The sequence below is a fragment of the Mirounga angustirostris genome, unplaced genomic scaffold (genome assembly GCF_029215605.1).
Source record: "Mirounga angustirostris isolate CCGP_5_RB_7025 unplaced genomic scaffold, mMirAng1.0.hap1 SCAF_5, whole genome shotgun sequence".
Classification (NCBI taxonomy): Eukaryota; Metazoa; Chordata; class Mammalia; order Carnivora; family Phocidae; genus Mirounga; species Mirounga angustirostris.
This window is the reverse complement of record NW_026991713.1, coordinates 8,501,074-8,522,751: the sequence shown is the minus strand read 5'-3', so window position 1 is coordinate 8,522,751 and position 21,678 is coordinate 8,501,074. Positions and strand designations below refer to the sequence as shown.

General features: G+C 40.6%; 1 protein-coding gene across 12 annotated transcripts in view; it reads left to right on the top strand.

Annotated features, from left to right (window-relative positions):
* The window catches only part of TNRC6B (trinucleotide repeat containing adaptor 6B), a 256,919-nt gene that overhangs the window by 170,748 nt on the left and 64,493 nt on the right, over nt 1-21,678 (top strand). For 11 of the 12 annotated variants that reach the window (XM_054506809.2, XM_054506803.2, XM_054506805.2 and 8 more), the window contains 2 exons: nt 10,148-10,235; nt 14,749-14,770. In XM_054506809.2, the coding sequence (XP_054362784.1) occupies nt 10,148-10,235; nt 14,749-14,770 (110 nt within the window). Of the gene's footprint in view, nt 1-9,891; nt 9,992-10,147; nt 10,236-14,748; nt 14,771-21,678 lie in introns of all 12 variants that reach the window. The other variant, XM_064590577.1, reaches the window with a different exon arrangement.

Below are 21,678 nucleotides of genomic sequence, written 5' to 3'. Positions count from 1 at the left end.
CTCGGAGAAATGACTATAATTCCATATTTTCTTGGAAAGAAACAACCCAAGTGCATTGTACTTGTGCTATTCAAAGTCAGGTCCAGGGACCAGCAGCTTGTTAGAAACGGAGATTTGTCGTTTACAACCCACACCTACTAAATAAGAACCTGCATTTTAATGAGATTCCCATTAAAGTTTGAGAAACATTGCTTTATATAACTTCATATACCCATACGTAGAAGGAGCTGTGTTAAATTTTGTTCCTGAGATACAAAAGAATTGCCATTCGCGTGTCACACGATGCATTTGAAGGCATTCATCCCTCTGAATGAAAAGTGCATTTACCTTAATTTTTCCAGGTTTAATGTTACCATTTTCTTCCCATGAGCCACTCAGTGCTAGAATGATTTTTATGCCTCAGTGCTGTTTGGTTTTGTCTACTAATTTAATATTATGTGCAAATTACATTAGCATCCCATTAAATTCTCTCAGTCAGAACTAGCAAATGAAAAAAATGTTAAGAATAGATCTAATACAGATATTTGGAGTACCCTAGGATGTAATTTCCTCTGCCTGAATGGATATATTCCACCATGCTTTCTTTTTGTGTGCATTTTTTATTAAAACTCTCTAAATGGATACTTGGAGCACTTTGCTTGACTCTTTTCATGGCACTTCTTTGGTTAACTTTTTTCACCCCAGATACACATGTGGTATCATTAATCCTTAATTGGTTATGGTTGTTAATGGTTTGGGGTCTAGTTATTTACTTAATGTTTTATAAATTGCCAAGATAACCATTTGTCTTTTAAGGAAATAAATGTACAAGCCACCTATATTAGATGTGCTTTGGGAAAGCTCCATCCAAATCTGTGTTAGAGCTCTTAATGTGCAGACCACAGAATTCACTCTCACAGGTGCCAAGGGGTTTATTCAGTGGTGACACTAGCTCAGTGATCCTTGGGAACCAGTGTTGGAACTGGGGAGGGCCCCATGGGGGCATCTTCCTCTTCCTGCACATTCAGGAAACTGTTATTACAGGTGTGGATTCTGCTTCCTGAGGAGATCTGTGCCCTGTACCCTGTCGGTTCCCTTCTAAAGTCAAACACAGGCATACCTTACTGGCAGAACATAAATCACATCTCAGTCCCTAGTTCTGAGGGAAATAGGCCTGAGGTAGCTTGGAATTGGTGTTTACTGAGCTGTTGCACATATCCACCACAGAGTCGAACAATAGCATATATTACTACGTTATCACTAAAATTCTCAGTAAAAGAATCGTATGATGACTTATGTGGTAGAGGAAGATTTTAAATACCCCTGTGGTATCATATTTATCATGTATCTAATGTACTCAAGACCAGGAACCTTGATTGATAAACTATAACAATTTGAGCATGTTAGATGAATTGTAAATTCTAGAATATTTTTGGGAATGAATTTCTGGGAATGCCAGGACTAAATAATTTCTAAAATTCCTTTTGACTCTTACATGACTTTCATAAAGAACTACTTAAAAATGGTTTAAAATAGAAGTCTTTGGAAAAAATTTTAAACAGATGAGTCAATGTTGAAGCTTTTTTAAATTAAAATTTTAATTGAATAATTGTAGGCTCACATACAATTGTAAGAAAGAGATTCCATGTGCCCTCTATCCGGTTTCCCCTGATCAGTAGTTTCTTGCAGATCTGTACGACAGTATCACAACCGAGGTATTAACAGTGATCGAACTCACCGATCTTACTGAGAGCCCCCCGTTTTACTTGTACCTATTTGTGTATATTGTGTTTAGTTGTCTGTAACTTTAGTTGCCACATGTAGGTTCACGTATTCACCACCACTGTGAAGGTAACAGAACAGTTCCATTACCACAGGATCACTAGTGTAACCAAACCTGTGTTACTCTGCCTCATGCCCCGAGCAGCCCCTGACAACCATGGTCATTCCAGAAATATCCTGTAAATGGAATCATACAGTATGTAACCTTTGGGGTTGTCTTTTGTCACTTAGCCTAATTCCCTGGAGACTTATCCAAGTTGTTGATGTATTAAGAGTTGGGTTTTTTTTACAGTATTGGTTTGCTTCTGGCGTGTTTCACGTGTTGGGTGGATGTGTTGTATCTGTTCCCATCTGTCTGCCTCAGTTGTGTGGAGTTGGTAATAAACTGCTACCACACTTACCACAGAGCATCAGGGATACGTGTTTTGTATATGTGTGTGTGTGTGTGTGTGTTTAGATTTATTTATTTGAGGTGGGGGGAGGGGGAGAGAGAGTCCTAAGCAGGCTCTGTGCCCAATCAGAGCCCGACCCGGGGCTCAGTCCCACAACCACGAGATTATGACCTGAGCTGAAACCAAGAGTTGGACATTTAACCAACTGAACCACCCAGGCATCCCAGGAATAGGTTTTGATGCTATTTGATGGGCAGTTATCCAGACCATAAAGAAAAAGAAGATGCTCTTTATTTCGACATTTTCCTGTGAAGATGAGCCCTGGCTGTTTATCTGAATTGAGGTTCTTAAAATCTTTTCACTCCAGTCAGCATCTTGGTGGTTACTGCTTCCAAGTATGAAATTGTCAACCCTGCCTCTACTTGATGTTTGAAGCATGATGGGCTTGGGCACATGAGTTCAGGAACCATTGGTCATGATTTTAGTTGTGGAAAAAAAGATGAGGTAGGAGATTCTAGTTGGTGGAAAGAAGTTGGTCTCTTACCTGGATTATCAGAGGCCATGAATTCACATGCTCAAAGTTCTGGTACTTTAGAGTACCCCAAAGTTTACCAAACATGGAGGGCAGAGCATGAAGAACACAGGTTCCTACCCTAACAATGTTGTCTGGGTTTAAGGGGAGGGAGATACAGCTATTTGAAGAAGTTAAACTGAGAAGCCTGGGAAGGCAAGCAGCACTGCATTTTGTTTGCTGCTGAATTTCGGCCTCTAGCACAATGCTTGGCATCAAGCGGGCACTTACAGAGAGGAAGAGAAGTAATGAGTGAGGTAGAAGGGAAGCTTTAACGAAATAGGTGTCCCGTTCTTTTGGTGTGAGTGAGGGCTATTACATATAAGCTCAGAGGACTCTGATGGGTGTGTGGAGGTGTTTGCTGTGAGGGGAGGGTGAAGGAGGAGGGGGGGGGATTCGCCCCCACCCCCCAAAATGAATAGAGCCCCAGACTCACACTATGCACTTTCCCATCTCAGGGCCCTTCTACTTACTCTGCCTGGTGGGTCACTCCCCTCCAGATAGTTTTCTTCCTTTAGGTCTCTGCCTCAGGCCTTCGGTGAACATTTTGTATAAAGTAGCCCACTCATCCTTTCTCTCTTGGTCCTCTATAGCCCCTTTCCCAGCTTTATTTTCTCCCTGGCATTTGTAATGATTCCCTGGCATTGTGTGCTTGTCTCCCATCTGGAATGTCAGCTTCCTGAGGGTAGGGCCTGTCTTTCACCCACTGTTGTACCCCTAGTACCTGGCACACAATAGTAACTCAGTGTATGGGAAATGATTTCATTGGTTGTTTGGTGGCTTTTCTTTGGAACACATGTTCCTCAGAGAGATAGAAAAATTTCCCTTACTCTGTAATCATGCATTTTGGTAACATTTGCATGGAGGGCCTGATGTGTCCCTAGTTTTTTGTTTTTTGTGGGTTTTTTTTGGCTGGGTGCATAAGAAGAGTAAGGTCAACTCCCCTGCATTCAGAGACTTCATAGGTAGCGAATGCAAACATACTCACTTTTCTGCAGTGTGATGGGCGCTTTGAGGGAGGCATGCCAGCCACCTGAGGCCAGAAGCCGCAGCTCTAGAAATGTTGACACCTGAGAGGAGAGGTGGGCTTTTTGATTAAAGGTGAGAACAAGAGATTTGGAAGTGGTGGTCATTATTCAGTTGTAAGAAGATAGGTCCCAGTTAATTTGAAAACTGCAGTCATTCTAAGGAGAGCCCCTGCTACATCTCTGACCTCACCCACCACTTTCTCCCTCTGCTCCGGCCTCCTTGTTGTTCCTCAGACACACCATGTCATAATGCTGTCTCCCAGATATCCACGTAATCCCTTGCTTCAGTGGGATTCTTAGGCCACCTGATCAGAGAGGCCTCTTCTAACCATCACATGTAAGATGCTCTCTTCCCTGTCTGCCATCTCCATCAGCTTACCGCACCCTGTCTTCTCGGGGGCGGGGGCACTTGTTGCCACCTGAAGTGTGTATTTTATACAGAGTTTTGTTGTATCTTGTCTGTTTGTTGCCTGTCTCCCCCACTGGAATATAAGCGCCCTTCCTCCCCTGAGAGCTGGGGCTTGGTTTTATTTCTGCTCTATCCCCAGTGCTTAGGAAAGTGCCAGCTCGAGTTAGGCACCTGTAAATGTCTGTTAAAAGAATGGAACCATTCCTGGGCATCCTGGAAGAGGAGAGGTGAAACACAGATGCGCCTCAAACCAATCTCTATTTCCCAGAGCCCTCCCTGTTCAAAGCCGCCATGCTGCAGAGAAGTCCTTTCATGGGTCTGATGCTGCCCGTGACAGATAGCCACCAACACCTCGGGGGCCAGACGACAAGCCGGGGCAGTGGGGTGGGATGTCCAGAGGAAGGCACGTTTCCTATGACTTGGAGTTGAAGTAGATGGATATTGAGCCAATACTTGACAACAGGGTAAGGTGTGATTGGGCCACAAAATGGAAGAGGGTTCTTCTGTCAGATACGTAGACAGATGAGGAAAAATATGGAAGTTAGAACTGTACTGTGAATGATTTTGAGTGTGAGCTCTAGGGAGGTGTCCAGATGGCACAGCTCTTAACTTGCCCTGTGTGGTCTTAGACACTTGGAGCCTTTGAATGTGTAATGTGGTGGGTTTTTTAGGAATCTTAGCACTATTGCTCTTCAGTGTACTCTGCCTCAGCTCAGGTGAATATTGGATATTTTCCCCTTTATTCAAGTACTGCCTTTCTCAAAAAATAGTTACTTCTACTTCTTTCAGTTAATGGTTATTAAAAAAAAGAAACAAGAAAACACTTGTATTTTTTTCAACCTTAGACATTCTTACAAGTAGTTTTGGCTTTTTAGTATTCTAGATTTATTCTAGATTATAGTATTTGCACTTATATCTGGCTGTGTAGTTAGAGATGGGGGAGAATGTGAATGATTTCTTCTGCTTTCAGACTTAGAAGCAGTTGATGGTTAAGTGGGACCCAACTAGTCACCTGGCACTTGTATTTGATTGCTGGATTGAAGCTTTGATTTTTGAGGTATAAATACCTTTTAAAATGTCGGCTTAGGGCGCCTGGGTGGCCCAGTTGGTTAAGCGACTGCCTTCGGCTCGGGTCATGATCCTGGAGTTCCGGGATCAGGTCCCGCATCGGGCTCCCTGCTCAGCGGGAGTCTGCTTCTCCCTCTGACCCTCCTCCCTCTCATGCTTTCTGTCTCTCATTCTCTCTCTCAAATAAATAAATAAAATCTTTAAAAAAAAAAATGTAGGCTTAAACACAAGAACTTAGAGCAGTGGTTCTCTCCCCAGAGATTCCTATGTAGTTGATTTGGGGTGCTTACCCCAATAATGGTTTTGTTGATTTTTTAAATTTTGTTTTATTTTGAAACAATCTTGAACTTACAGAAAAGTTGCAAGTGTGATGAAAACAGCAACAACACTTTTCCTGAATCACTTAAGAATAAATTGCTGTCCTAGTGTCCCATCACCTGCATCCCTTTCCCCTGTACTTTAGTGTATTTCTAAAAATCAAGAACATTCTCCTATATAACCACAATACAACTATCAAAAAAAAAAAAAAAAAAAACCAAACAAACCCACTGATACATTGCTACCATTTTTTTTTTAAGATTTTATTTATTTATTTGAGAGAGAGAGAATGAGAGAGAGCACATGAGAGGGGGGAGGGTCAGAGGGAGAAAGAAGCAGACTCCCTGCTGAGCAGGGAGCCCGATGCGGGACTCGATCCTGGGACTCCAGGATCATGACCTGAGCCGAAGGCAGTCGCTTAACCAACTGAGCCACCCAGGCGCCCACATTGCTACCATTTAATCTTCAGCCCCTACACAGGGTTTGACGCTTAGCCTAGTAATGGCCTTTACAGCAAAAGAATCACACTTAGCATTTGGTTATTTTGTCTTGTTAATCCATTCTGTTTCCTTGAGGTTCAGTGATCCTGAAACTTTTGAAGATTGCAGACCCATTATTTGGTAAAATGCCTCTCAGTTTGAGGTTCTCTGACATTTCCTCATGATAATATTCAGGTTATACATATTTGAGAGGAATATCATAGAAGAGATTCTGTGTTCTCAGAGCATCTAATCAAGCAACTCACAATTTCAATTTATCCCATTATGATGATGTTCATGTGTTTTACTTGATTAAGGTGGTGTCTGCCGGGCTTGTCCTCTGTGTACTTATTCTTTGTGTGTGTGTGTGTGTGTGTGTGTGTATACACTTATTCTTTTCTCCTTTCTAATTAATAATTATTTTTATGGGGAGGTACCTTAAAACTATGTGAATATTCCATTTCTTTCACTTCTAATTACTCATTTACTTATTTCTATCTGTATGGACTCATGTTTTCCTATTTTATACGATGGCTTATGATTTCTTACCATCATTATTTTTATGTGCATACTGTCGCAGATTTAACTTGTAGGAACCCCTTCAAATTGGTCTCTGCAACCATTTGACACACCGCATCGTTCGTTGAACATTTCCTTGCTTCTTGGCAACGAGCATTCCACACTCATTTTGTACTTCCTTTGCCCTAGCCCCAAATTAGCTCTTTTATTTTTTTATTTTTATTTTTTTTTATTTATTTGACAGAGAGAGACACAGCAAGAGAGAGAGCACAAGCAGGGGGAGTGGGAGAGGGAGAAGCAGGCCTCCTGCTGAACAGGGAGCGGGATGTGGGACTCAATCCCAGTACCCTGGGATCATGACCTAAGCCAAAGGCAGACGTTCAACCACTGAGCCACCCAAGTGCCCCCCCAAATTAGCTCTTTTAGAAAAGAACTCTAGTTTTTTTTTTGAAGATTTTGTTTATTTATTTGTGACAGAGAGAATGAGAGAGAGAGCACGAGAGCACATGAGAGTGGGGAGGGTCAGAGGGAGAAGCAGACTCCCTGCCAAGCAGGGAGCCTCATGCGAGACTCAATCCAGGGACTCCAGGATCATGACCGCAGCCGAAGGCAGTCGCTTAACCAACTGAGCCACCCAGGCGCCCCAGAACTCTAGTTCTTTTTCAGAATGGTATTTAGAAGCCACAGTCTGGGTACTAGGTGTGTTCGTTGCTATCTGAGTGTTGCTTGTTCCCAAGTCCTTTCAGTAATAGAGCTAGGTGAGTGAGTGTTTGAGTGTGTGTGTGTGTGTGTGTGTGTGTGTTTGCATACATGAAGGAAAATATGCACGTGTGGACTCACAAAAATCACAGCTATGTTTATTGTTATGTCTGTCTCTATATGTTAAAAACCATGAGTTGATGCCAAGAACTAATTCTGATCCAACTCCACAGGACTCTTTTGAGCTTTTTCCCTTTCCCTTTTGATAACTACCTTTTCAACAGTGAGAAACCTGGTTGTCATCGTCATTAATATATTTATTGATTGATCAGTCCCCCTGTATGTAACCTTCCCTTCATGGATGCCCTCTTTGCCCTGTTGGGTTCTGGCTCAGCATGGGGATATTTTAAAGCTCCCCGATGATGCTGATGTGCAGCCAGGATAGAGCACAACTGAATGAGGAAAAAGATGAACTTTGTACTTTTTGATTCATTATTAAGTAAATGGCAGGTTTTTAAGTCAGGTTTGTTTTGGGAAAATAAATTCTTCCTAAGGAAGTGAAATCCAAAGAGAAAAGTCAATTCTACCAATATAAGCAGTAGAAGATCAGGGTGAAAGCACAGCCTGTCTCCTGGAAAGCTTTGAAAAATATTTATTTTGGAAATAAATCTGCTTGTAGTGAACATGAATCTCAGTCCCTTTCCCTGAATTACCTGTTTATAGGAAAAAATACTTGAAAAGATTAGTTGTTTTTAAGAATGTGTTTCATTAAAGACTTACTTTGCTTTTTTTTTTTTTTTCATTGCGTTTTTAAAATAAACTTAAGCTATAGAAAGAAATTGCAACTCACTGCTCTTTAAAGCATTGAATATTTAAACAGATTTTCAGACTGTGTTGCTCTTTCTCAGTAGTCCATTGCACTTTAAAATACCGGAACGGAGTTACAGTAACTGGGTCATGAGGAATCCCAGAGGAAGCAAGAGGCTCTGGGAGCCTAACGACAGGATCTCTGACCAGCCTGCCTTAAATGGTCAACATCCATCTTGCCAATTTTCATAAAGCCATGTTCTTAAAGTAGTGAATTACTGCAGGTGGATTTTCACCAAGAGCATCACACTGAGACTGAGGGACACATAATCTGATTCCAAAGAATTCCAGCATTCAACCTAAGGGAATTACAGTAAAATCTCTTCCTTGATGGTATTTGTAAAGTTTTCATTGAAGTTACCTTTGGGGTGTGAATTGTGCACATTAGGCTTTTGTATATTTATGCCAGAGGCACAGAAGGAGAAAGGCCAATATTTGTGAATATGGGTAGAACCACAGAAAGCTTGACATGTAGGTAGAACACCTATTTTTTGTTGTTTCGTTCTCGTTTCCTAGAAATAAAGCATTACCTAGTCATGAGAGCCAGCTTCAGTGTTGATCCTCAGTTCTTTGTACAGGTTGAATCGTTACCACTCCCCAGACTTGAGTCTTCAGGAACTGTCTTTGTGACTTTTGCCACGTCAGCAAACATTTACTTCATGTTTTTCTTTAATGTGTCTGACTTTTAACTTAGCATTTTTCTAGATGGTATCCGTGAAGCCATGAGTTTAGTGTGTTGATCACCTAAAATCACAAGTATCTGTTCAGTACTTTGGGGGAACTAGGCATTAGATCTCTAAATCTCCTTCTAGCTCTGCAATTCAGAAAGTGTGGCATCTGGGTTTCCTGCCTTGAGCTTTGAAGCAACAGCAGTGGGTTTTTCCCGTTTGATACATAGAGAGTGAAAGTTGGCAGCTTTCTATATACATTCTATTCGAATATATATTAGAATATGTTACATAATCTATGAGAATAAATATCACATTCTTTTTAGATGTGAGGCATTAATTACATTATCTTAATTTCTTAAGATTCAGCACATTTCTTCAACTAGAATGTTTAGTATTGTGTGTCATTTTTGCTCTCACTGAGGAGAGCAAAACCTGGTTGTCTTAATTCAGGTTTCCAGGAAGATGCAGCTGTGAACTCATTCAGTAAGGAATACATGGATTTATAGGATGCTTGGTACCTGCCTTAAAAACACAAGTAGAAAACATGTAAAATGTACAGTATTAATAATGTAGAAGAGGGGCGCCTGGGTGGCTCAGTTGTTAAGTGTCTGCCTTCAGCTCAGGTCATGATCCCAGGGTCCTGGGATCGAGCCCCACATCGGGCTCCCTGCTCCGCGGGAAGCCTGCTTCTCCCTCTCCCATTCCACCTGCTTGTATTCCCTCTCTCACTGTGTCTCTCTCTGTCAAATAAATAAACAAAATCTTTAAAAAAAAAAATGTAGAAGAAAAATATGAAATATAGAACACAGAGTTTTATGTTAACCATGCTGGAGATGTCATGGGAAGATACCTAAATTGTGATAAATATCTGCGTGTCATGATTAAATTAATATATTCTGTATTATTTGTGAGGAATATTGCCTATCAAAAAATTTTTCTTTGACATTATTAATGCTGTATGTTTTATGTGTTTTCTACTTGTGTTTTTAAGGCTAGGTACTGAGTGTTCTATAAATCCATGGATTCCAGGAATATCCCCAGAAGCCAACCAGATGTTGTCATATATTCAAATCAGGGTTTTTCCTGAGTGTGTGTGTTTTTTCTTTTAGGAAGATATTTTAAAGCTCACTTTAATGGGCTTCTTCGAAACCAAACGGTCCTATTTTGTAAAAGGAGTAACAAACCAAAATATGGGGATAACTAAATGTGGTGAGTTTTATGCATCCTCTCAGTTTAAGTAAAATACCAGGTTCTTCTCAGTCACAGAGATGGAATGTTTGCACACCATCTACAAGCATTTCATTTGCTACACAAATAGACTGTGAATATAGACGTTAACCTTCTGGTGTGATATTACTTTAACAGAGAGAAGGAGCAAGAAAGGGAAGAACAGTTAATGGAAGACAAGAAAAGGAAGAAAGAGGATAAAAAGAAAAAAGAAGCCACTCAGAAGGTGGGTTTAATCACTTAAGTCTGTCTTGACATCCACCAAGCATCTAGAATAAGTAACTGCCTTGGGTTGGATACCTGACAGCTCAGTAGTGCTGCTTACTTAGCTTACTTGAAAGTTTTAAGATCTGAAAGTGGGAGAAAGTTGAAGACCTACATTTGTTTTCATAAAGTAGATATTCAGGAATGCTGCAGCCGATTTAATGAGAACAGCAGTAAACAATATTGAGAAAGGCAAGAGAGTCCCCAGCACTTAAATTCTTGCTGAATTTTCTTATTTGTATCATAATTAATCTCCATTTTCTTAGGTCAGCTTATAAAATAACTTTTCAAGGCTTTTGTTAAGTTCACCCCAATGTTCTCCTTTTGGTCCTTCTACAGCACTGTCATTTGTAAGAATCTGCTTAGAGCTGTGGGGGAGATAATATTCCATGGCTTTGAGTCACTTGCTTAGGGAAGAAGAGATGCTAAAAGAAAAAAGACACAGGCCTCACCTCTGTCAACTGGCAAGTCTTAATTGACGTGCTTGACCTCAGCACTGACTGAGCAGAGATCAGAGGCCCCGCCCCCTCTCCTTCAGTGTGTGCCCCCCTGCCCCCTCTCTGGTCTGATCTTATTTCCCCCACTTTGCCATTCTTCAGCATTGCCGGACTTGGGCTCTGGCTCAGCAGGGGTGTTTTGATGCCTTTTTGGGAGGTAAAGTGATTTGCCTCCAGTTCTTGTTACCACTGCCTAGCACACTTGGGAAGCAGGCCGTCGCTGTGAGGCAGGCTTGAGGGTCCCTGCTACAGTGCCAGGTTATAAGTTTAGGGAGGTAGAAACTGTTACAAGGTTCAGAGGGAACTCTAGATTTAGAACAGACTCAAGGCAGGCAATCAGACACAAGCCAGTGCAGGGTTATATAATGGGACACCACAAGTTTTCCCAGCATTATTGGATATAACGTATATTCCCTTAAGTCAGTTTTCTGAATTTTTGAAATAGATCATTTATGAGTGCCAGGAGAAAAAATGATACTGGAAATATTTTCTGAATTGGATTGCATATGACCCTGCCACATTAAACATACGAAATATAATTTTATCTTTTCTTCATGACTTAATTAGAAGTAATACTCGTTATTGTTTGGTACTATAATATAATAGACTGCTGTACATGTTCATTAAGGTTTTGTCTGCTTTTAATTGTGTTTGTTTCTGTTAATAGTGGTGTGCTTACCATCGCATCCTCATGCTGTCAGGGTACCTGCTTCTAACGTGTTGCTTCTAATCTGAGCTTGTTAGAATTGTCTAAAATGTCAGTAAAGAGTCTGAATAAAGATGTCAGATAACAACCCAGAGGCTTTTTTCATACTTGCCTTTGGAGAGACAGCCCCATTCCACATATTGAGATTGTGATAAGCAGGTCCACCAGCCGGAGGGTGTCAGGGCATTGCCCCTCCACATAGTGACCTTCCAACTGGAGTGACGGAGAATGAATCACAGTGAAGGCTTTCTTTCCTTCAGGGCATTCACATTTCATCAACTAAATTGGTATAAAAATTGGATTTTGCAGTCTGTGGGAATGAATGTTTAATAGGCAGGACACCGGTGAACTTGAGCAAAGGCTGGTAACAAGAAGATAGCAAGTCGAGTGATTGTTTTAGGCAGTCAATGGTCTGTCTTCATTCTTCACATAAATAATAATGTTTCTCAACTGGAAAATAATCAGTATCTGGAAGTGATTGATAAAATATGCATCTGTAAACTTTCATTGTGGATCCCACTAATAGAAAAATGATTTAAAATACAAGATGGTGTGGGTTTATTCAAGAGCAGATTTGAGATTTATGCAGAGAATGTCGTTTATACAGCTGGACAATCTCCCCTGTGTATTAGCATCTGCATTAAGAACTGGTTCAGAAGTTAAGGCAAAGAAGAAAATCACCATAAATAAAATTTCAAATGGTTACTTATGAACAATAAAATCCAATCATTTTTGTTCAGAAATGTTCTAGATTGGCTGACGCAGGATCCAGGCCAACACATGGTCTTGGATATTGTTGTATCATACCAAACCGTTGTGTAATTCCAGAATTAAGTTCTGATTTAGCAGTTTTAAGGAAGAGCACAAAGCTTACCATGTGATTGTCTTAGTGGCTTCCAACCTTATTGTAGAGACAGCGCCTCAACGAGGAGGCATAAAATGTGCTATGATGCAAAGAATTGTAGAGAATGTGCCAGAGGTTCTATTATGCGGTCATTCATTCATTCAGTCAGTCAGCACCATTTACGGTGCTTCCACATCCTTCTCGCTGCTTACCCTATTGCTTTAAAATCATCTCTTTGTGTATGTCTTCCCATTAGACTGACTGTAAATTTCTCAAGGTTTTACTCATATTTGTATTTCTGGGAAGTTAGGGCAGTGCCTGGTACGTAAGAGTCACTCAGAAACTGTTTAATAGATCAGTGGCTAAGAATGAGTGCTGGCAATGTAATTTTCTTGAAGAATGAACTTTTATTTAAAGCTAAATCAAGTTATTTCCACACAGACATTAAACTTGAGCTTGTCTCATGAGCCGTTTGCTCTTTCTAGAGCCATCACTGAGTAAACGGTGTTAGATTTCCATTCATGAGAAAGGTGTCAAGGAAGGATTCCATTCACATTCATTAAGCTGATGCTGCTAAAGGATCATTGTTCAGTGTTGGCAGAACATATGCTTTGATCATCCAGCTTTTCACCGTCTGGAGGACAGCTCTTTTAACAGAACCCACATTGTAAGACACATTTGACATTATTTGGGTTTGTCGCTTACAGCTGGGGAAGGCATTGATTGACTTCCTGTATAGCTGATCTTCAAAATGGCATTGTAAGAAATGTTTATAATGTTACAAAATTTAAATTGCTTTAAGGAATTGGTGTATGGATACAGATCAGTTCATTCTTGGTTAAATGGTGTTTTACAAAAACTGCTCGGTAGACTTGAGCTCTGTAACAGTACAGGGAAACACAGGCATTTTGAAACACTGTCTCCTACAAGTTCACCAGAGTGGAATTAGCTTGCCTTTTGATGCAGGAATGTAAGGAACACTCCAGGAGGTCATACAACTAGGGCATGTAATTCAGATTCAGTGTCGGGCATTAGAGTGCTGGAATCCCCCGCAAAGCGGGTTGGTTAGCTATGGGACATACACTCCAAAGACGACGAGCATGTTTTCGTGAGCACCCGTAGCAGTAGCTTGGTATGATTATCAGCCACAAAAACCAAACATCTTCTTTTCTATTACAAAGTCAGAGAACCATTAAAAATGCTTTAGGGGCGCCTGGGTGGCTCAGTCATTAAGCATCCGCCTTCGGCTCAGGTCATGATCCTGGGGTCCTGGGATCGAGCCCCGCATCTATGGGAAGCCTGCTTCTTCTTCCTCTCCCACTCCCCCTGTTTGTGTACCTTCTCTCACTGTGTCTCTGTCAAATAAATAATTTAAAAAAAAAATGCTTTAGAAGATTAACATTTGGGAAAAGGGAGTCAAAAATCATGCATGATCTCAATAATAATAAGGAAAATAATATAAGTCTATTAGAATTCTGTAATTCTAGAATTTCCTTTTGGATGTTTTTCTTATGCATGGCCTTTTGTGGTTTTTTAATATTATAGGGCATGTATAATTAGGTGCCCTCCTTTATTTTCCTCTCTTAATAGCAGAAGCAGTTTTCCATGTGGCTCCTAATCATCATTTCCAAACTCTCTAAAAACCCGTTATTACATTCAGCCTGTCCAACCTTCTAGGTTAATCACTTCCATAGATGTAATAGCTACTATGTAAAGAAATACTTTCAACAAAGCAATCTTTATTTGTTCCAGATTTACACGTTTCACTCATTGCTGTATTTCATACTGTTCTTTGTGAACTTTGATTAAAAACAACAAACATTTATTGAGCATTGGCATAGGATAATCTGATTTAATCCTTATAACAACCCTTTGTACCGAGATACTATTATTACTAATCTCCATTCAACAGATAAATAGAAAACTGAGATCACACAGCCAGGAAGTGGCATGGCTTGGTTTTAAATCCTGCCTTTCTGCCACGGCCTGATACCTCTGATGATGGGCCCCTGAACTTTTGCTTTCTAGATTTGAAATTGAGTGTTTGAGTCCATACTCATAGGGTGATCTTTTTGTCTCTATGGCTAATTTAGTTTCTAGGCTCCATCCTTTGCTTTTCTCTAGTCATAGCATCAAATGACAAACAGGTACTTCATACAGGTATAGGTACTTCATCATATAGTAAGAGTGGAATGCTTTTTGTTTTAATTTTTAGTATCCATAATAGTGGTCATGTAAGTTGTAACTGGACATACGGCCATTGTCTTTATAGAAGGATGTCTGAGCTCTCAAGCTTTTTTTCTGGATCTGAACTACGTCTGCGTGTCTGATAGCTTGAATTACTTAAGTCCTTAGAATTACAGTAGTTTTTTAATACCGAACTGGAAAGCAAATCTCATTGCCTTATGTCTGTTAATTTATTTTTCAGGTCACGGAACAAAAAACCAAAGGTAAGATTTTTTTTTTCTTTTTTCAGTCTTTGGAACCGTCTGTGTTTAGATTTTACACCCTTGCTGACTCAGCCTCCAATCCACTTGATTAGTGAGAGTGGATGCAAAGTAATTAAGTTGGTTGCAGCCACTGAAGAGCAGTAATGACAAATTAAAAGTACTTGTAGTAGTGTTTCTAGTTGGCCTTAAAGTTTTTAGAAGGCAAAAGAGATTAGAAAAAGTAATACCTTGTTTTGAAAGTATATGGGTCGTGATTTTGAACTGAACCTTTTCAAAACAGTAACAAAAACTTTAGCCCCTAACTTATAGATGGGAACTGCAGAGGATTGTTAACCATCTTGATCCACGACATGTATTGTGTCTGAAAGGGAGTGTTATGTCTAGGATGGTCACGTGGTCCTCTGAGCTAGAGCCTGGAATGTGCTTTTTCAAAAAAATAATACATTTTAACTCTGTTACAAAATAGTGATGTGTTCTAAACAGAAGCATATGTCCTTCAAGTCATCCCCAACCTAATGGTCTGTATGCTTTCAGATCTCTCTCTCTGTCTTCTGTTAATTTTGATTATGCAGTCTTGTGCATAATCTGGTGCAATTTTGATTATGCAGTCTGGTGATGGCCACACTTTTGGTCAGTTCCCCTTCAGAATGGTAGACTTCATTCCTTGAGACCAGTGTTCTAGCCCCTATCCTTGCCCATTTAAATACATGGTTCTCAACTAGGGTATGCATTAAAATCATTTGCATAGACTGACTTTTCAAAATACATAAACATGTACCTCCTCCCAAACCTTCATGGTCTCAGGCCACAGCCCTAGCAGATGTATTTTGAGAAGCTCCGTAGGTGACACCAGGTTGAGAACCACTGCCCCGATGAAAGGAATCATATTAGGACTGTGATAACTTGGAGGAAGGTCCAGGTGGATGAATGGATAGGCCAAGATGTGATGGGAGGCTCTCTAATGATTGGTTTCTTCTTCGTTTTGTTTTCTTTTGTTGGACTACCAGGGCAAAGCATGTCATACAGTGATGGAAAACTAATAAAGACAGTGCTAGTTTTTAAGGAAACTTAGTTCTGGAAAACAGATTCTCAGATGACTAGACACTACTGCAATATATTTCTAATCAAAATGCATTTCAAGGGAGAATGTAGTCTGGGACCTTGTAGTGATTTATAAAATTAACTGATAAGAGCCATTATTAGTTATAATTATCTTAATTAGAATAGTGTTCTCCCCTTGTACTTTCAGCCAGTACCAACCCAAAAATGGGCTTTATTTGGAAGTATCTTTATAAATTATATGTTTGAAATAGAAGTTACACTTTACCATAAAAATAGAGTTATTGATAGTAGTACAGTGTCCATATTTTCTAAACCAACATACTATCTAGGAAAGAATTTGGGCACATAGTATTTATGTTTATAGGACTTTCTGATGATTTATCAGGACAACAGATGAGAATATTGGCATTTTCCTGGAAAATCCAGGCTCTGTGGTTGTTGAAACATGGTGGTTAGGTTCCTGGGCCTGGCCACAACTCTAATGCTCATGAAGCCAAGTACCAACTGAGCTGTGGAAACAAGCTGCTCTGTATGGTAAGTGGTGTTTCTGTTGGAAAATCAAAAATCCATTAAGGCATTCTTTCTTAGATTTTTTTGTGTGTGTGCTAGGTCTGTTCTCAGAAACACATTCCTTTTCCCTCTGCCAAAATCTTAAAAATCAAACTTTCTTTTCTACTTACTACTGAATTTTCTTTCCAGTTAGGGTTTTTCTCTCACCTACCATAAAATGGAATACAGCCCCACAGTTTCCAAACTCTTCCTAACTCCACCCCCGCCAAAAATTAAAATAATCCTAAAGTGAGCTGAAAACCTGTTTCAGGTCTCCTAAGGAATTTACTTAGTGGAACCAGGGAGAAAATAGAAGTAAAAATAAGAATTATCTCTGTAGTAGGTTAGACCATAAGTAGAGGGAGAGGAAAAATGAGAATTCTGGAGATAATATAGCAGGATTTCAAGTAGAGGTTATATGAAGACAGGGCCTAGCACTGGGCCTGATCTTTCTGGGTTTTTGCCCCACTTTACGGCCACATTTTTATCTTTGTTCCCAAGAGCCTGTCTGGGCACTCTAAATCCCTTTCTTCTCTTCCCTCAGCTGATGTCTCTGGCTCCTGTTCCTCTACCAAAGATGGTGCCTTCCTTAGGCAGTCTCCCCATAACTCTGCCTCTCTGTTCCCAATAGACCCTATAAGAAAAAAGTCTCTTGGTGCCAAGTCTCTGGTTGTACAGAGGACTGAAGTAAGATTTATCTGTATTTCAGGAAAAAAAATAGATTGATTTATATGTTCTGTCTTTATCTTCCATTATTTAAAAAAAAAAGAATTCTGGAGAATAGGATAAGATTTCAGGTGGAGGTTCTGTGAAGACATGGCCTAGAGGCGGGCCTGCGGCCCAGTAGCAGACAATATGAAGCACTTAAGGTAGAAGCTGATGTTGCACTTTGTTGGATATTGGACTTAGAATCGAAAGAGTCTGTGGGATTGATGTAATAGACCAGATATAACAGGATGAAGGGTAAGGTCAGGACAAAAAAGGTGTGCCTGGGTGGCTAGTCGGTTAAGCGTCCCGACTCTTCCCTCCTCTCCAACCTTGTGTTTTTTAAGACCCTGGGATTATCTTCATCATTTCACGTCCTATCTTCTTTTATAAAAATCTGTTTGGTTGTTTGTTTTGTTTTTGTTCTGCAATATCCTGTGGAAAGAGATCTCTAAATTGTCTTCATTATTTTGACAGTGTTTTATTTTTTAAGTAGTATTATCCTTAGAATATTAACAGTCGCCTATCGTGTAAAAATCAAAAAGAAAAAATAGATTTCATTCTTTTAAAAAATGTAGTGGAGTAATGACATGTCTCAATTTGTTTTATTCATCTAAGAAGACAAATGTTGCCTATCACAAATAAGTCTATAGAAGACTAAGGAAGAATTATCTGATGAGAACTCTGGTGGTTATTTTGAGAAGGAGAAAAATTCCAGATAAAAAGAGGAATATTTGCTTAGAGAGTTTTAAAAGATAAGAGATTTTGAACCCTAGGGGTGCCTGGGTGGCTCGGTTGGGTAAGTGTCTGCCTTCAGCTCAGGTCATGATCCCAGGGTCCTGGGATTGAGCCCCAGGTCAGGCTCCCTGCTCATCAGGGAGTCCACCTCTCCCTCTCCATCTGCCTCTCCCCCAGCACATGCTCTCTCCCTCACTCACTCTCTCTCAAATAAATAAATTAAATCTTTAAAAAAAAAAAATTCTGAACCCTATTAGCAAAATATCTGGAAAAGCTGACAAAGTTTTTCTTTTCTTTTTTCTTTTGCTTGTAATTAATTTTCTTCTTTTTTAATTTATCTATATTGAGATATAATTGACATGAGTGTCAATTGTGTAAGTTTAAGGTGTACAGTGTTTTGATTTGATACATTCATATATTGCAATATGATTACCACAATAACATTAGCTATCACATCACATTACCTAACTGTCATTTCTTTTTTATGGTGGAAACAATTAAAATCTAGTCTCTTGGGCACCTGGGTGGCTCAGTTGGTTAGGCGACTGCCTTCGGCTCAGGTCATGATCCCAGGGTCCTGGGATCGAGTCCCGCATCGGGCTCCCTGCTCTGCGGGGAGTCTGCTTCTCCCTCTCCCACTCCCCCTGCTTGTGTTCCCTCTCTCGCTGTGTCTCTCTCTCTGTCAAATAAATAAATAAAATCTTTAAAAATAAATAAATAAATAAATAAATAAATAAATAAATAAATAAATAAAATCTAGTCTCTTGGTAACATTAAAAAAGAAAAAAAAAAGCGTCCGACTCTTGATCTCAGCTCAGGTCTGGATCTCAGGGTCATGACTTCAAGCCCTGCATTGGGCTCCACACTGGGCCTATAGCCTACTTTAAAAAAAAGAAAGGAAAGAAAAAAGGAAAAAAAGATCAGGACTAAAAAGACTGTGCAATGGAGGAGTTTGGACATAGCAATTTTGCCTTGTTAAAAAGATGTTAGGGTCATGGTTGGCTTAATGGTGTAGTTATCAGTATGAAATGACTGATTTATAGAAACTAACATGACCTGGGACGTCTGGGTGGCTCAGTCGATTAAGCCTCTGTCTCTTGGTTTGACCCAGGTCATGATCTTAGGGTCGTGAGATCCAGTCCCATGTTGGGCTCCGTGTTCAGCGCAGAATCTTCTTGAGATTCTCCCTCTGCCTCTGCCCCTGCCCCGACTTGTGCATGCACTCTCTCTCTCTCTCCCTCTCAAATAAAGTCTTGGGGAAAAAAATGACTGACATGACCTTAAGTGCCATTTGTAGAAATACAGTATCTAGGAAGGCATTTGCAATTCCTATAATAGGCACCACACTGGGTAGAGACAGAAATCAACTTCTGTGGAGCCTGTGGGGTTTGGGACAGATTGGTCAATGAGTTTGAGCCTGTGTCGCCTTCAGAAGGGTTAAACACATGAAGATGCTTAACCCTCAGTGGAAGGCTTACCACCTGAGGAAGCTCAGGTAACGGTCTTCAAAGATTTGAAGGGTTCTGGTGTCTGACACTTAGCAGTCTCTTGGTAAATGTCTGTCAGGTGTTTTGTTCAGTGAGACTTATTCTCATAGCAAAAGTACTGATGGTGAGAGGCAAAGCAACGGGGAAAAGCTTCCAGCTCAAAATAAGTTGAAATTTTTAGATACTGTCATCCACAGTAGCAGTTCATGACCTTTACCCCACCTGGGACACAGCTGAGGGACAGCACCTTCCCATCAGCATACCTGGGATGACAGACCATTGTGGTCCATTGGCCACAACTCTGTCTTCTGAGTCTACCCCAGAAGGCATGTTTAGTAAAGGCATGTTGGTGGTTGGGATAACCTTGAGTCTACTCTAATTTATTAAGATTTGAGGTGGATTTTCCCACCCAAGTAAGTAGTTTACAAACTAAACTACTTACAGTATGCATCACGCCTTGTAGAAACACCTGTGTATTCTAACACTGGTGGGAGCAATTTGTTCAGAGATGGAACTGGCTACCTCTGGAGAGTGAATGAATGTGAGGTATAGTGACATATGGTTCAGATAGATGGGCATAGAAAAGTCCAGGTGGGAGGTAATGAGGACTTGAACCTGGTTAGAAACAGTGGTGGTGGTGGAGGAAGGAAGGCATCGGAAAGATGCTTTGGTTCATTGGGATATGATGATCGGATAATGATATGCAGGGAAAGAGCGAAGTCTGAGATACCTTCCAGTTTCCCTCCTTGAGAAGATGGTTGGGTGATGACTCTATTCCTTGATCTAAGAGATAATGGGAGCTGGGGAACAAGTTGGAGGGCTGAAGAGAAGGGTGAAAGAGGTCTGAGTTGGAGGTAGTGATTTGGGAAACACTTGCATATAAATGTTAAAATCTGAACATGGGGGAACTTGTACTCAAGTAACTTAAATGTGGGAAGAGTGTGGGCCCCACGTTCATGTTCAGGTTTTTTTTTTTTTTTAAAGACACAACTCATGGGCGCCTGGGCGGCTCAGTCAATTAAGCATCTGCCTTCTGCTCGGGTCATGATCCCAGGGCCCTGGGATTGAGTCCGCATCATGCTCCCTGCCCAGTGGGGAATTTGCTTCTCCCTCTCCCTCTGCCACTCCTCCTGCTCGTGCTCTCCCTCAAATAAATAAATAAATAAAATCTTTAATAAAAAAGACACAACTCATGACCAAATTCAACTGCCATCTTACGACTCTGATTAGGGGGTAGCCAGCTATAACCCTCCGGGCAAATCTGACTCCCCTCCTGGTTTTGTACTGCCCATGAGCTAGGAATGTCTGTTTACAATTTTTTCAGTGGTTAGAAAAAAATATAAAAGAAAACTATTTTCTGGCGGTGAAAATGATATGAAATTTATATTTTAGTGCAGTGAGTGAAGTTGTATGGAACACAGCCACACTCATTCGTTTATACATTGTATGTGGCTGCTTTTGCCTACATGTGAACAGTGGAGTCATCATGACAAAGACTGTAGGGCCAGCAAAGCCTAAAATATTTACTGTCTGGCCCATTACAGAAAAAGTTCGCTGACCCCTGACCAAGAGTATGAGAACCCACAAAGGAAGAGAGAAAGGAAGAGCTGAAGAGCTGGCCAGCGTGGGTCTCAGCGGCTCTCACGGAAACAGGGAGGAAATGGCCAGTAGTGTCAGAAGTTGCAGAAAAGTCAAAGAAGGAAGGATGCGACGAGTGTCCATTAGACTGGCAATGAAGATCACTAGTTGTTGGATGAGGAGACGGGTTTCCAGGGAGATGTTCCGGGCAGAAGCCAGGGTGCATTGAGTTTGAGAAGTGAGTAGAAGGTAAAGAAATGGAGACAGAGCTTAGAGGGTACTGAGAGTTCTTCAGTGCTTGGTGGCCACTGTCTGTGTGTTCCCAGTCTTTGAGAGTTTTGGTATTGCATTGTAACTGATGATTACTCACTAGGAGCTTTTCAGCCGAAAACAGTGTCTTTTTTATGTATTTTAACTACTTTTAAAACATTTCTAGAAGTTTGTTTTTTTATGTTCGTACTATCAAGATATTTAAAGAAAATAGTAGTTTGTATTGGTCCTGCCTGTTTCAGGGTTTTCTTAAAGAATACTTTCATCTGAGGGGTGCCTGGGTGGCTCAGTCCATTAAGCATCTGCCTTTGGCTCAGTTCATGATCTCATGGTCCTGGGATCTAGCCCAGAGTCAGGCTCCCTGCTCAGCGGGGAGCCTGCTTCTCCCTCTGCCCCTCCCCCCCAGCTCGTGCATGCTCTCTCTCTCTCTCTCACAAATAAATAAATGTTTCTTTCTTTTTTTTTTTAAGATTTCATTTATTTATTTGACAGAGACACAGCGAGAGAGGGAACACAAGC